At 43.1% G+C, this 16,084-nt stretch overlaps 2 protein-coding genes across 3 annotated transcripts in view; one reads left to right on the forward strand and one right to left on the reverse strand.

The window, feature by feature from the left end:
* The window catches only part of LOC106092981 (putative sodium-coupled neutral amino acid transporter 11), a 208,889-nt gene that overhangs the window by 26,636 nt on the left and 166,169 nt on the right, over window positions 1-16,084 (reverse strand). For both annotated transcript variants that reach the window (XM_059370593.1, XM_059370592.1), the window contains one exon: window positions 5,062-5,132. In XM_059370593.1, coding sequence (XP_059226576.1) covers window positions 5,062-5,132 — 71 coding nt within the window. The remainder of the gene's footprint in view (window positions 1-5,061; window positions 5,133-16,084) is intronic.
* Window positions 9,292-15,536, forward strand: LOC106092982 (phenoloxidase 2-like). Its single transcript, XM_013259943.2, has 4 exons — window positions 9,292-10,328; window positions 14,088-14,709; window positions 14,800-15,035; window positions 15,108-15,536. Exons 1-4 carry the CDS (start codon window positions 9,339-9,341, stop codon window positions 15,318-15,320), a joined length of 2,061 nt encoding a protein of 686 aa, XP_013115397.2. The 5' UTR covers window positions 9,292-9,338; the 3' UTR covers window positions 15,321-15,536.

A 16,084-nucleotide genomic window follows, 5' to 3' on the forward strand; every position in this document is an offset into this window, starting at 1 on the left:
TATATAGGATTGGGCGATGTCTTCTTCTACAAGTATGGGTTTGTCTGTGCCGTATAGACTAAACACTGGTAACGCCTTATCTTAAGAACCCACCACCATGGATTCTGCAAACAATTTTCGCAAATGAACCTATTTCAGGGGGAAGAGTGTAGTATACGTACCAAATTTGTATCAAATCAGGCAAAAATGTAAGCTTCTAGGGGCGGTGGAGGCCGCCGTGGCGCAGAGGTTAGCATATTCGCATATGACGCCAAACGCATGGGTTCAAATCCCGGCAGGTCCATGTTATTGAGCTACAACTTGAATAGGACTACACTCTAATAAGTGATGTCGCTAAGCGCCACGCTGTTTGGACTCGGCATAAAACAGGAGGACCCATATCATTGATACAAAACATAAATAGGACTTCACTCTTTGATATGAGAGGAATATACCCTGTTCCTTAATGGAATATTCATAGGAAAATATGCACATTTGTAATAATACCTTGCACCACCATTCTTGTTTGAACCGTTGAGTTAAGCGGACGTTTTGTTTGTGGTAGTTATTTTTAGAAAATTAGACTTAGAATGGACACCAAAGACACAACCGCTGCGGTGGTGGTACGAAGCATGTTGTCATAGGCCGTAGCATGTTTTCATAGGCCGCAGAATGTTGTCATAGGCCGTAGCATGTTGTCATAGGCCGTAGCATGTTTTCCATAGGCCGTAGCATGTTGTCTGTCACTGAGACCTCAATTGGCAGAGCGGTTGATCCAGGTTCAATTAGCTGACGAACAAGTGGTCTGACGGGGCTTTTGACGAAGACCCCTGCTTCGAGTCTTGAAGAGAAAGCCGATCCTATTTTACCTTCGCATGCCTCTCAGATTTATTGAGAGGCTTGGTGCGAAATATCCTTAAGGCTACAGTTTACCCAAAAAGCTACTCCTCTAGATTCGGAAACGGCACAGCAAACAGGCAGAAAGCAGCAACCTCCAGGTGGAGGGCATCACATCCCCAAAAACTTAGGCGAGCAAAAGTAATATGGGTCCAAGAACATTTGCTTATGTCGCTGAGGACAGTTTGGTGAGGGGGTGCTTTGCCGACCCCCCAGAAGTTGATGCGATCACCTGGAGGGTATCCCATTCCCAAAAGAACCAAGGCGAACAACAGTAATATGGGTTCAGGAACCTTTGCTAATGTCGCTAAGGACAGCTTGGGGACGGTTATAAGGCCGCATACCTAGGAACAAATGAGGTGGGATAGTCAATGATCTGTCATTTGTATACTCCGATGTCCTTGCGGGATTACCTGGGTCCCCTACTGTTTGTGATGATGCAGGCTGGTATTGGGGACGATACAAATTAATTGTTTTCGAAGACCAACGTTCAATTGGATTGAGTTGTTGGGTCCATTAAACGATTGGCGAAATCTGGTCAGACGCAGCACTGGAAGGACAATATTCCTTCTCGGCCAATAGCATACACTAGAGACCAAGGTTTCCCACAGATCCTGAATCCATAATTGGCAGACTAAGGTACTGAAGCAGACGAGCTTTCGAGATTAGGAACTACCTTACACACTCCAGGGACACTGGAATCTGTAAGTATGACTCTAGCGACATATAAGCTGAGTTTTCAGGACCAAGCCCGAAGGGGAACGAATGATAGATTGTCACAAAGAGGGGGCTGTGAGCGTTGTAAAACTATGTGGCCTCATCTAGACTTGAAGAGGTCTACTGCTTCGCTGTCATTGGCTAGAACAGGCGTCTCAATCATTGTGTCCGTCATGACAGGTCACTGTCTAATCGGAAAACATGCTGACAGACTGAAGGTTGCCACCAACGACTTTTGCAGAAGCTGTGAGAACACCTTCTGTGTGTGTGTCCCGCATTAGCAGTTAGAAGGAGATTCACTTTAGGTCTTAATTCTTTTGAGAACCTGTCTGATTTAGCGGAAGTGAACTTTCACAAGTTACGGGGCTTTTCAAAGCGATCTGGATGGTTCAACGGTAGAAACTACAAGGCATCTTCCTTCTTCTGTTCCTGTGGTATCATAATGGACGAAAACGTCTAAGTGAGTCTGATGGCAGACTGAAATTAAACAGAACCTAACTTAACCTAAGGGACTATAATTCCAAAATTTCAACCACAGTCTGGATGATTGGTAGATCGGATGAGGCTGATGGCGACCGGAAACATGAAAGTATTCGTACAATACTCAGGCTATCTCGCAGTCCTCATAATGTCTGAATGAGTTGTATTCCTGTCACAATTAAAACAGAAGGGGAAGGTGTCGAAACGAAAACCGATTAGCCCTGTGTGCGTAAGTCATCTGGTTGGATTGGGTATAAGGTGTACGGAACTTTGGAGACTTCGAAAGCTGCAGCTAGTGAAGCATCTAAGGAGGAATCGTCCACACGTCAAGTGTCCAGTGTTCTGAGGAAGAGTGGCTCCACAGCTTTCTCACCTGCCCCTGGATGCGTACGGAAGCTTATCATGACACGATCAAACGAATGTTGTGAGAATGAACTCTTGGCGGAACCAGAAGACGAGGCTAACGCAACAGTGGTTGGAGTGGGATAATCAATGGACTGTCATCAGTACACTCCGATGTCCTTGCGGAATTTCCTGGGTCTCCTCCAGATTGTGACGATGCATGCTGGTATCGGGGCCGATACAGGCTAAATGCCTTCGAGAATCAACGCTCAATTGAAATGTATCGTTGTGCGCTAAAAAATATTGGTGAGATCTGGCCAGGTGCAGCACTAGATTTAGTCAAGAAGGAAGATATTCCTTCTCGACAATAGCGCATGCTTGAATACCAAGGATTTCCTCAGATCCCGAACCGATATTTGGAAGACTAAGGGAATGTAATCCAAATCTTTCAACCACCGACTGGAAGATTGGTAGATTGGATGAGACTTACGGTGATCGGAGACATGGAGTATTCGTACTAAACTCCGGCTATATCGCAGACCTCAACTAGTATGAAGCAGTTGTATTCTACGGATTCAACAAGTTGAGGCTGTAAAACTTTGTCGATAAACTGACTTGCTATTATATTTTTCAAACAAAAAAATAGAAAGATGACCGGCCGAATCTTGTGAACTCACCACCGTGGTTTCTGCTGCAATCCCCAACGACCTACATCAACATAAAGTATCTGTGCAAAATTTCGAAAATTCGCGTTGGACAGCTATCGTGATTTCGACAGACGGACGGACATGGCTAGTTCGAATTTTGAGACGATCAAGAATATATATGGGGACTTTATGGGGTCCTAAATCAATATGTCAAGATGTTTTAAACGGAATGACTAGATTAGTATACCCCCATCCGATGGTGGTGGGTATAAAAAGCTAGTCTACCTAGTTTCACTAAAGTTTCTTACATACAATGCATATATATAACATCTTATCATATTACATAGTTGAAGGTCTATACAACCCCATCTCTTAAGTCTGACGAATTACAAAAGACTCAAAATTCCCCTGCTACGATTAAAACATGAGGGGAAGGCGTTGAAACGGGACCCACCAAGTCCTGTGTGGGAGAGTCATCCGGTTGGATTAGGTTCAAGGTGTGCGCCAGCGGGGAAGGACCGAACACAAAAGGTATTTTGACAGCAGCAGCTAGTGAGTAAGAAGGAATCGTCCACACCGCAAGTGTCCAGTGTTTCTACTGCTTTCTCCACTGCCTCTGGATGCGTAAGGAAACTTATTAGGACAAGATGGAAAGGATCTTGTTAGGATGAGCTCCAGCTGGTAAGTGTTGGATGACCACAGCTTCTCTGATCATCGTTATATTAGGTTCAGCCTTGGCGAAAGTACAGCATAGGCGGTTTGGGATATATTTCGGCACATATTCTGCACTATCTAGCCGCGAAAAGCAAGTGGAAACTAAGGAGGAAATAGACACATAATGGTCAAACGGATGACGTTGGTCCTAGAGCTATACCAAGGTTCAAACTTGCGGTCGCTGGTAGCTGATCCCAGAACTGGCTGGTCTAAGCAGAGGTTGCAGAAATCTCTTCAATAAAACTAAAGCCACAAGGGCAGCACACGTTTGGGACGTCGAAAAGGCTGAGCTATGAGCATAAAAGATCGAGCTGAGAATGGCTCAGAATAAATCCTGATGGCTTTAAAAAAGGTTCGCTCACTGTCAAGTAATGACCAATAATGCAATATTTTGGTGATTTGTTAACTTATCCTCAAATTTATGTCTCTTCAGATAATAAGAAAATTTCATATCAATCGGCTCAGATTAAGATATGCAAATGCAAATTTTGCCCATGAACATTTCACTAAGGAACAGGGGCAAACTTCTCACATATCTATGAGTGCAGTCCGATTCAAGTTTTAAGCTCAATAACAAGGGGCCTCCTTTTTATAGCCGAGTCCGAACGGCGTGCCGTTGTGCGACACCTCATTCGAGAGAAGTTGTACATGGCATAGTACCTCACAAATGTTGCCAGCATTAGGAGGGGAAAACCACCGTTGAAAATTTTTTCTGATAGTCTCGCCAGGATTCGAACACAGGCGTTCAGCGTCATAGACGGACATGCTGACATCTGCGCTACGGTGGCCTCTATATCAGATTATGATATAGATCCTATATATGTATGTTTTTATTGATTTCAATTTTAGGAGCCTTTAGCCTCAAGCGCATTTATCAACCGATCTTTTGCATAGAGATTTCCAATAAGACATCCACTATATGTACGGATTTTCGTGAAAGCGTTTCAAAATGTCGTCTTTGTCCGGCCTTAGCCCGTCCTTACTTGTTTCTAAATAACGAATAGCAGTTATTAATTACATCAAATATGAATCAATGCAATCTTCAACCACTTGACATCCGATGCCAATTTCGTTGATAAAAATTAATTAAGCTTTCGATTTTTGGCAGCCTTTGCTAAGACCATTTACCTCCGGCCAACACCACGTTTCCATTTCATCTTCATTAAGGCGATGCTGGCAAATGCCATAAATGCCCAATTATACTGTTTTATGGTTTGATGAAAAGACCCAAATCTATGGCATGCCGTACTGCCACATCTCAAGGCGATGATAACCTTGTACTTACCAAAGACCATAATGCCTGTAGCCGGAATGACATCAGAATTTGCAAATTTCCAGGATTCCGCAGTATCCGTGCTGTTAAGGTAAACCAAAATAAGAGAAGAAAAGAAAAGAAAACGAGAATTGTTAGCAAAGTGAGCCGCCACAATGAGTCGTCTGTGCAAATATGAGAAAAATTCAAATTACTTGCAATGAAGCGAAGGACAACATCACACAAACACACTCCAACATAGATTGAATGCTACTGCCCTAACTCCTCTCCCCACAAAACAAATTTTACATTAAGAACGGTGCTAGAACTGCAGTGCCCAAGAATGGCAATTGCACTTCAGCCGCAGTCCGCAGACGCGCACCTAAAAGTGTCTGTGGTCCTGTTTACAACCACTACTACAACCACAAAGTGTGCAAAAGGACCATATTTTGTATTTGCATGAAATGCCTACAATTTACTGCGGTCTCCACAAGGACACACGCCGAGGGCTTTTGCCAAAGTCAAACAAAAAGTTTAACTGGCACTGTAAAGCTGCAACAAAACAAGGAAATTCACGACACTTGTAAAATTTTACCTTCTCGAGATAGCAATTAACGCATTTCCCTTCATTCATTCCTGCAGCAGTTCTAGAGTTGATGAGGATAATGATGATGGTGGTAAAGATGTGTACCAAAAAAATGTCTTAAGCAAACATCCTTAAATTTTAACACACCTTGGGGAGCAATTTCATTTTGCACGCCAAATGAATGCATGAAGGGAGAGCCTACTATGAGAATGCGATTGTTTTTTCTTTTTTTTGGCTTTTGTGTTTTCAGGTAAGCATAAATCAATGACTAGCCAAACATTTCTTAAAACCTGTTAGAGGCAAAAATTTGGGATGCCATAAATGCAGACTTTACCACCTCAGAAACTCAAAATTAGTAAAAAATAAGAATATCGGTAAAAATGGGTTTCATTGGCAGTTGAATTCAAGCCTCTACTCTGTGGCTAATAACTTAATAGAAATACCTGCAAAAGTTCGACGTTTGTAGAGAAATAATGTCAAAATTACTTTACCTTTGTAATTTTGTGCAAAGACTTTATGTAGATCGGTTGGGATGCGATAGACCAAATCGTTGCAATTGATTGCTTGAGACCCTGAAGGGCCAATACCAATCTAACTTTGCACAAAATTGGTAAATGACTGTCCAAAGGACTTTAAAAATTCGGGGCAAGTATATACCGAATCCGTAAAAATCGGTTCCGTTATGACTTTTAACCTCCGTATCATGTATATTCCGAATTGAAGCCCTCACCTATAATTTAGATGAAATATTGAACAAGGCCGTCAAGAACAGGCCACCATAGCGTAGAGGTTAGCATGTCCGCCTATGAGGCTGAGCGTCTGGGTTCGGCTCCTGGCGAGACTATCAGGAAACATTTTCAGCGGTGGTTTTCCCCTCTTAATGCTGGCAACATTTGTGAGGAACTATGCCATGTAAAAACTTCTCTCCGAAGAGGTGTTGCACTATGGCACGCCGTTCGGACTCGGCTACAAAAAGGAGGACTGTTATCATTGAGCTTAAACCAGTTCCTTCATGGGAAAATTTAAATTTTCAGTAAAATTCTTATATGCCAATTTAAGACTGAGCGTAAAGGGTGATTTTTTAGCTATTAAACAGCTCACGCATGTTTCGTATTTTGTTCCACTGTCAAACATCTACAGTATGGTCTATAATCGTCTAATAAGCGAACAACGCACACGAATGTCGTGTTTAACGCAGATGCATGCCATCATGGCCCAAACTTGCGAGGTCCAAGCGTGAATACAATGCGTCTACCCCCACATGTGGTAATTCACACTTAAGTACCAATTTGATCCCACGTATTTGGACTTATTCACCTCCTTGGTTAGGAGGGTCAGGATTTATGGATCACGGCGCCCGGTTGAAAACGCAACTCCACGCCGAGCTTATGCTCCACCCGCGATTTGGCTAGAAACCACAGCCACCACGTTGATTCACACTGGGGCCTTACCATTGCTAGGCTGGGACCGAGTTTCAGGGGCTCATCACACCGTGGTACCAGATTAAAGTCTTCGGTCAGAATTCGTAGCCTAAAAATACTACCAGTTGAACCCCAAATAGTTCCGGAATGGTCAGCTGGAAAAAAGGAATCACCATAAGCCGACCTAAAGCCAACATAAGAAAGTATGCTCGTAAAACAACATACATCAGGACAATATATACAAACAGGACAAGGCAGCCCTCACGAGCTATGCCACACATATCCGCTCTAACATGGAACACACAATCAATACGGCCACCCTCACGGGTGACCGAATATAACCACAACAGCCTAGGGAACCAACAATGGGCAAACGCCGCAGCATCAATATGGGCAAGGCAGTTGCCAGGCCATGTCATGCGCAGCACCAAATCACTCAGTCGCGCCAGTACAGCAACACCTCGTAATGGGTAACTAGCGTGTATTCATGCTTCCACTAAGTCTTGCCCGTCTCCTAAGAAATACTTTCCGGGGTGGACAGCCTTGCAACAGACGTCTTGTCTTTAAGGGCCCTACTGAAATCCCCCCCCCCCCCCCCCCCCCTTGCTAATCACCATCGCGCCTAAATCTCTAATGTCTGCATAGAACGGGTATTCCGTCAGTACATGCCTCCAGTCCTCAGGACTCCCACAGTCGCACAGATCAGTCACGAACAAGTTCCTCTGATGAAAAAATGCATTATAGGAACCATGTCCCGTCAGTATGAAGCCCAGACTTAGGCGGTCTCGTACGAACGTCGCGTCGCGAATAAATTCATAAGTCACCCGACCATTGTCACTGTTCGTCCATCTAGTTTTCCACCTATCATCAAGACGCTCCAAAAGGAGTGCTTTGAGCCGCCTAACATCCCCATCTGCCAGCTCAGGAGCAGCGAGCCAATCCTAATGTAATTCCCTTTTTCACACTATACAGAGCGGCCATGTTACTCACGATTAAATCAAGCGGAGGCAAGCCAAGCAATACCTGTAGTGCATCTGTCGAAACAGTCCTACACACAGGCAAGCAAGCCAGACAAGAGAGCATCTTCTTTTGCCCTAAGACTGTCGCAGCAATTTCGTGTCATACAGGCGCTACATAAGTTGCGCAAGCAACAAATAGTCCACCATATATGGGCCTAACAGCGCGATGACTTATACCCCAATCACTTCTCAGAACACGCTTAACCATTCCGGCTACTCCAGTCATCTTTTTCTTTACCCTTTCCACATGGAGCAGAAACCCCATTCTCTCTGAAACAGTCACTCCCAGATATTTAACGAGCGCTACGTTCCCGGTCCTAGCTCCACCAGATCGAATCGTGGGTGGACGATTCCGCGACAAGATGCCCTTAAGCAACTTTGTCACGGTTTTGTCCTCCACGACGTCAACACCAACACGATCGCTCCATTCGCGCACAATGCCCAGGGCAAGCTCACCGCGAGATTCCAGAGCTAGTACGGAATCTCCTTCAACCAGGATGAGCAGGTCATCCGCCTATGCACTGATTTTGAAGGACCCAGCGAGATGTCCCAGCAGAGGATCCATCATAAGGTTCTATATATATGGGGCACAGATAGACCCCTGAGGGCAGTCACGCTGAATATCCTTCCAAACCGTATCGCTAGCAGCAACCATGCAAGCACTTCTATCACAGAAGTAACTAAGCCAGAGAAAAAGTTCCCGACAACCTATTTCGCCTAATCTCGTGAGTACACTACGCCATGAAAGGTAATCAAACGCGCCTTTGAAATCGACAAATATGCCAAGGACATATTTGGCGCTCGAGGTTACTTTTTAGTATTTGGAGCGCACAACAAGCCGATTACTGGCTTAGGTGTATGTGCATGGGAAGGATTAATATCCGCATTCTCTTTTCAATCTAATCTTACCTAATAGAAAATTTGATTTGGCAGTTTTGGCGTAATATAATAACTTATTGACATTTGAAATATTTTTTTAAAATTCAACTTCTAGGGTTCATTCAACAGAGGCGTCAAAAGAACAATAATTAGCCTTATCATAATGTTTGCATTACAATGTAATGTTTGGCACATTCTTAACTCACCATATGCAATTTAATTATTTCATAAATAAATGCACTTTTGCTAATCACAAACAAACCGCAAATTTTTGATTTCAAATAGTTACTTTGTTACAATAGGTGTCCAGAAAAGGGTATAAATACGGTCACACCATAGCACTGAGCAATGTAGTGCAATTAAAAATTTTGGTGCAATTTGACCTAGAAAAACATACAACTTAAAATGGCAGAGGATAAGAAAAATAATCTCCTGCTTTTGTTCGATCGTCCAACTGAGCCGGTATTTATGGAGAAAGGCAAAACAGCCACGGTATTCGATGTGCCCGATAAGTATCTCACTGAACGCTATCGTCCCATAGGCAGTGAGGTTCAGACACGTTTCAGCGATACGGCAGAACGCCGTGTTCCAGTGAAAGATATTTCACTGCCCGACTTGCGTATACCCATGTCCTTGCCACGCGATGAACAATTCTCCTTGTTTGTGCCACGCCATCGACAAATCGCAGGCCGTTTGATAGACATTTTCGTAGGCATGCGCAGCATAGACGATCTGCTGAGTGTTGCAGTTTATGCCCGGGATCGGGTCAATCCATTCCTCTTCAACTATGCCTTATCGGTGGCATTGCTACATCGTCGTGATACCAAGGGTATGGATTTGCCTTCTTTTGCCCAAAATTTCCCAGAGAAATATGTGGATTCGAAGGTATTTCGCAAGGCACGCGAGGAGGTTACTGTTGTGCCAGAAGGCTCGCGCATGCCCATTATTGTCCCCAAAGATTATACGGCCTCCGATTTGGAACCCGAACATCGTCTATGGTATTTCCGTGAAGACGTGGGCATCAATCTGCACCATTGGCATTGGCACTTGGTGTATCCTTTTGAGGCAGGCGATAGATCCATAGTGGATAAGGATCGTCGGGGCGAATTGTTTTACTATATGCACCAGCAGATTATTGCCCGCTACAATATGGAACGATTTAGTAAGAGTTTGCCACGTGTATCACGTTTCAATAATTATCGTGAACCCATTGGTGAGGCATATTTTCCCAAAATGGATTCAATAGTGGCCAGTAGGGCGTGGCCACCACGTTTTGCCAACACCAAACTGAGTGACCTGAATCGTGAAACGGATCAAATCACAGTGGATATAAATGATTTGCAGAGATGGCACGACAAGATATTGGAAGCAATCAACATGGGTTATGCTGTCGATGTAAGTATGAAGAAGATCTGTTGCGATAGTATTTTAGGTAGAGGATGCATTATGTTCTCCGCATCAGGATATATTCTTAAACGTCTGTTTAGTTTAAACGAAGCTAAAGTTCGTTAAGAATGTCTGTCCGCCTTCTAGCCATACATCGAGACCATGCTAGAGTCTTAACGAATAACAAGTAAAAACAAGTTAAGATCGGCCGGGCCGAACTTTGGATACCCACCACCTTGGGTATATATATGTAAACCACCTTTCATCATAATTCGGTGAAAATGCATAATTTATGCCCCCATAGCAGCTTTATCGGAATATGGTCCAATTTGGACCAAATTCGACACGGATATTGAGTGGTCTAATAAGTACAAGTCATTGTTCAATTTTGTAGAACAAAATATTGGTCTGTTTGGAAGCCATATCCAAATATAGACCGATCTAACCCATATACGACACGGATGTCGAAAAGCCTAACATAAGTCACTGTGTCAAATTTCGGCGAAATAGGATTATAAATGTGACTTTTATGGAACCAAGACTTCAAGAGGGCTGTCGAAGGGCCTAACACAACTTGCTGTCCGAAATTTCGGCGAAATCGGACAATAAATGCACCTTTTATGGGCCCAAAACTTTAAATCAAGAGATCGACCTATATGGCAGCTGTATTTAAATCTGGACAAATCTCGACCAAATTGCAGAAAGTGGTTGAAGAGCCTAACGCAACTCACTGTCCCAAATTTCGGCGAAATCGGACAATAAAAGCGTCTTTTATGGGCCCAAAATCTTATATCGAGAGATCGGTCTATATGACATATATATTCAAATCTGGATCGATCTGAGCCAAATTGAAGAAGAATGTTGAAGGACCTAACACAACTTATTGCCCCAAATTTCGGCGAAATCGGACAAAAAGCGCCTTTTATGGGCCCTAGACCATAAAGCAAGAGATCGGTCTAAATGGCAGCTATATCCAAATCTGGACCGATCTGTGCCATATTGCAAAAAGATGTTAAGGGACCTAACTTTACTCACTGTCCCAAATTTTAGCGACATCGGACAATAAATTCGCCTTTTAAGGGCCCAAAACCTTAAATCGAGAGATCGGTCCATATGGCAGCTATATCCAAATCTGAACCGATCTGAGTCAAATTGAAGAAGGATGTCGGGTGGCCAGACACAACTAACTGTCCCAAATTTCAGCAAAATCAGATAATAAATGTGACTTTTATGGGTCTATGACCCTAAATCAGCGGATCGGTCTATATGGGGGCTATATCAAGGTATAGTCCAATATAGCTCATCTTCGAACTTAACCTGCTGATGGACAAAAGGAGAATCTGTGCAAAGTTTCAGCACAATATCTCTATTGTTAAGACTGTAGCGTGATTTCAACAGACTGACGGAGAGTCGGACGGATGTGTTGCAAATGGAATAACAAAATGACAAAATTGTATACCCCCATCCTTCGGTGGTGGGTATACAAATATATGACCCAAATTCTGCACACCTTTTCATACCATCTGCTATAGGATGGGGGTATACTAATTTCGTTATTCCATCTGTAACACGTCGAAATATAAGCCATGTCCGTCCATTCGTCCATCCGTGCGTCTGTCCATCCGTCCGTTTGTCTATTCGTCCGTTTCTCCATCTGTCTGTCTGGCTGTCGAAGAACGCTACCTTCCGAAGGTAAAAAGCTAAACGCTTGAAAGTGTGCACAAATACTTCCCATTACTGTAGATCGGTTGGGATTGTAAATGGCCCATATCGGTCCATGTTTTGATATAGCTGCCATATAAACCAATCTCGGATCTTGACTTCTTGGGCTTAATTCTTATCCGATTTGGCTGAAAGTTTGTATGAGGTGCTTTGTTATGACTACCAACAACTGCCAAGTAAGGTCTAAATCGGTTCATAACGTTTTTAAGCTCTCATATATACCGATCTCCCGATTATATTTCTCGGGCCTCTGGAGGGGGCAATTATTATCCCATTTGGCTGAAACTTTGTACAACGACTTCTCCTATAACTTTGAACATACCAGCCAAATATGGTCTGAATTATTCCATAAACTAATGTAGCTCTCATATCAACCGATTTCCCTGTTTTACTTCTTGAGACCCTATATGGCGCAATTCTTATCCGATTTGGCTGAAATATTGCATGAGGTGTTTTGCTACAATTTTCAACAACTGTGCTGGGTATGGTTGAAATCGGTCCATAGCCTGATACAGCTGTCATATAAACCGATCTTGGGTCTTGACTTCTTGAGCCTCTAAAGGGCGCAATTCTTATCCGATTTGGCGGAAATTTTGCATGCTGTGTTTTGGTACAACTGTGATAGGTATGGTTGAAATCGGCCCATAACCTGATACAGCTGTCATATAAACCGATCAGGGGTCTTGACTTCTTGAGCTTCTATAGGGCGCAATTCTTATCCGATTTGTCTGAAAATTTGCATGACGTGTTTAGCTATGACTTCCATTTACTGCGCTAAGTATGGTTCAAATCGGTCCATAATCTGATATAGCTGCTTTATAAATAAATAGATGTCGCTATATCAGTCCATGTTTTGATGTAGCTGCCATAAAAACCGATCTTGGATCTTGACTTCTTGAGCCTCTAGAGGGCGCAATTCATATCCGATTTGGCGGAAATTTTGCATGACGCTATGACTTCCAACTACTATGCTTAGTATGGTTCAAATCGGTCCATAATCTGATATAGCTGCCATATAAACCGATCTTGACTCTTGACATCTTGATCCACTAGAGGACGCGAATTCCATCCAATTTGGCTGAAACTTTGCATGGCCCGTTTTGTTGTGATTTCAAACAACTGTGCCAAATATGGTTCGAATCGGCCAATAACCTGATATAGTTGCCATATAAACCGATCTTGGATGTTGACTTCTTTAGTCACCAGAGGGCGCAATTCTTATCGGATTTAGTTGAAATTTTGCATGTCGTGTTGTACAACAACTGTGTCAAATATGGTTTAAATCGATCCATAACTATCGGTACTTTCATGTTTGCCTCATATTTGTCTTCTTATTGCTGCTGTGAGGATGTTTGTCAGGGATACTAGACATTCCAGGAACTCACACCCGTTTGTCATTGATTGGCCAGCGGACCGCACAATGCATTATAGAGAGAATTCTCATTTCGCCCGAACCGTTTGTATGTGGAAACGACTTCCGGCTAATGTTTTTCCCACCAACTTTGACATCCATGGATTCAAGACAAATTTCTAAACATCCTTTTCCACCTCTCCAATTCCTAATTTCTTTTCGCCAACGCGATGCACTGCATTCATAGGGAACATCCCCGGCGATCTGGGATCTTGACTTCTTGAGCCTCTAGAGGGCGCAAATATTATACGATTTGGCTGCCCAATGGCTTCTCCCATTACCTTCAGCATACGTGTTAAATATGGTCCCAATCGGTCTTTAGCCTGATACAACTCCCATATTGACCAATCTCTCAATTTTACTACTCGAACTCCTAAAGGACGCAATCCTTATTCGAATGGCTGAAGTTTGATACAATGACTTCTACTATGGTCTCCAACATTTAATTCGATTATGGTCCGAATGGGACCATCACTTGATATAGCTCCAATAACCAATTATGTTCTTTAATCCATTGTTGGCCTAAAAAAGAGATACCGGGAAAAGAACTCGACAAATACGATCCATGGTGGAGGCTATATAAGATTCCGCCAGGCCGAATTTAGCACGCTCTCACTTGTTTACTTATCTTGCAGGAAAGCGGAAATCGCCTGCAGTTGACCGAAACTGATGGCATAAACATTTTGGGCAATATGATGGAATCATCAATTCTTTCACCAAATCGTAGCCTCTATGGTGATTTTCATAACATGGGTCACACCTTAATCTCGTATGCTCATGATCCAGATCATCGTCATTTAGAGAATTTTGGTGTTATGGGTGATACCACCACAGCTATGCGTGATCCTGTCTTCTATAGATGGCATGGCCATATTGATGACATTTTCCATGAGCACAAGAGGCGCTTGCAACCGTATGGCTTGTCCAAATTGGAATACAAGGGTATTACTGTTGAAGGCTTACAGGTGACCAGTGATGGTGGTACGCCCAATGTGTTCACAACTTTTTGGCAGCAGTCAGATTTGGATTTGTCACGTGGCATGGACTTTGTGCCCAGAGGGAATGTTTTCGCTCGCTTCACTCATTTGCAGCATACTCCCTTCACCTATACAATCAATGTGAAAAATGCAAGCGGTGCGCAACGATTTGGAACGGTACGCATCTTTTTGGGGCCCACAAATGATGAACGCGGTCAACCAATGAAGCTGAGAGATCAACGCTTGATGATGGTAGAATTGGACAGATTTGTGGCAACATGTAAGTGGTGGTAGTTCTGGAGCTTGTAAATGAGGGTGTTCTGGAGCTTACGTATAACTCTTTTAATCTATTTTTTTGCCTTAATTTCAGTTAATCCTGGTCAAAATACCATACGACGTCGTTCCACTGAATCCAGTGTCACCATACCCTTTGAGCGCACCTTCCGCAATTTGAAAGAACGCCCTGCTGAAAATACACCTGAAGAATCGGAATACAATTTCTGTGGCTGTGGTTGGCCTCAACACATGTTGATCCCCAAAGGTTTGCCAGGGGATGGTTTGCGTTGTCAGCTATTCGTAATGGTTTCCAATTATGAGGATGATCGGGTAAGCTAACGGTTAAGGTAGATTAAAATCTTTTTTGTTTCTTGAAAAACTTCTCTTGCACATACATTGTAGGTTGATCAAGATCTGGTGGGCAGCTGCAGTGATGCCTCCTCCTATTGTGGGGTGCGCGATCGTAAATATCCTGATCGTCGTCCTATGGGTTTCCCATTTGATCGTTTGCCACGTCAAGGTGCTGATCAATTGGTGAATTTCCTTACACCTAATATGAGCATTGTGGATGTGACAATACGTCATGATGCCAATCGTGTGGTGCAACGTCAGTAGCCAACCAACATAACAAAAGGAAACCGGAAAAGGATTTTTGACATAAGTAAAATGGACTAATGACTAGTATGCATAAACTATAGAATAAGTAAAAAAAAGTTAATGTTGTTTAAACAAAAACAAGAAACTCTTGTAAGGACGCAGAATTTCTCTAACAAAACTTTCATTGCAATTGCATCTTAATAAAAAAAAACATGGAAACTTAATTCATATTAACTTTTATCGCCAGTTTCTTGTATAGCTTAGGTATAGCCTATAGGTTTGGTCTATAACTAGTCAGGGTACCACATAATGTAGAAATTTGGCCGTGCCGAACTTTGGATACCCACTACCATGAATGTATGTAGCTATTGTCCCATTTAAATACGAATGTATCCTTTCCACATCCTTTCGAAGGAGCTATTTCGATAAGGCAAAAGAGGGCAACAATTGCGGCTTTTATGGGCTAAAGACCCTTAATCGGCCCATGGCTCTTAATGTCATCAATATCCAATTTGAGAGAAATCGGACAAGAACTGCGGGCTTACGACCCGACCCTAGAGCCCTGGTTGAACTCGCTGTTCCAATTTGAGAGAAATCGGACAAGAACTGCGGGCTTACGACCCGGACCCGACCCGGAACGGACTATACACCAGCTATGTCCAAAAAAGCCAAAGCTAGAGCCAAACCAAGGGGCAAATAGCGACCGCCATGATGGATCCCAGAACTGGGTGGTCTTAGGAAGGCTTGCAGAAACCTCTTCAAACGGGGTGAAAACCACAAGA

Source organism: Stomoxys calcitrans, chromosome 5 (genome assembly GCF_963082655.1).
Source record: "Stomoxys calcitrans chromosome 5, idStoCalc2.1, whole genome shotgun sequence".
Taxonomy (NCBI): Eukaryota; Metazoa; Arthropoda; class Insecta; order Diptera; family Muscidae; genus Stomoxys; species Stomoxys calcitrans.

Excerpts from the sequence above, each read along its gene's own strand:
- LOC106092982 (XM_013259943.2), top strand. The coding sequence starts at position 9,339 with ATGGCAGAGGATAAGAAAAATAATCTCCTGCTTTTGTTCGATCGTCCA. Across the intron at positions 10,329-14,087 it reads ACATGGGTTATGCTGTCGAT|GAAAGCGGAAATCGCCTGCA; the intron begins GTAAGTATGAAG and ends CTTATCTTGCAG. Across the intron at positions 15,036-15,107 it reads CCAATTATGAGGATGATCGG|GTTGATCAAGATCTGGTGGG; the intron begins GTAAGCTAACGG and ends CATACATTGTAG.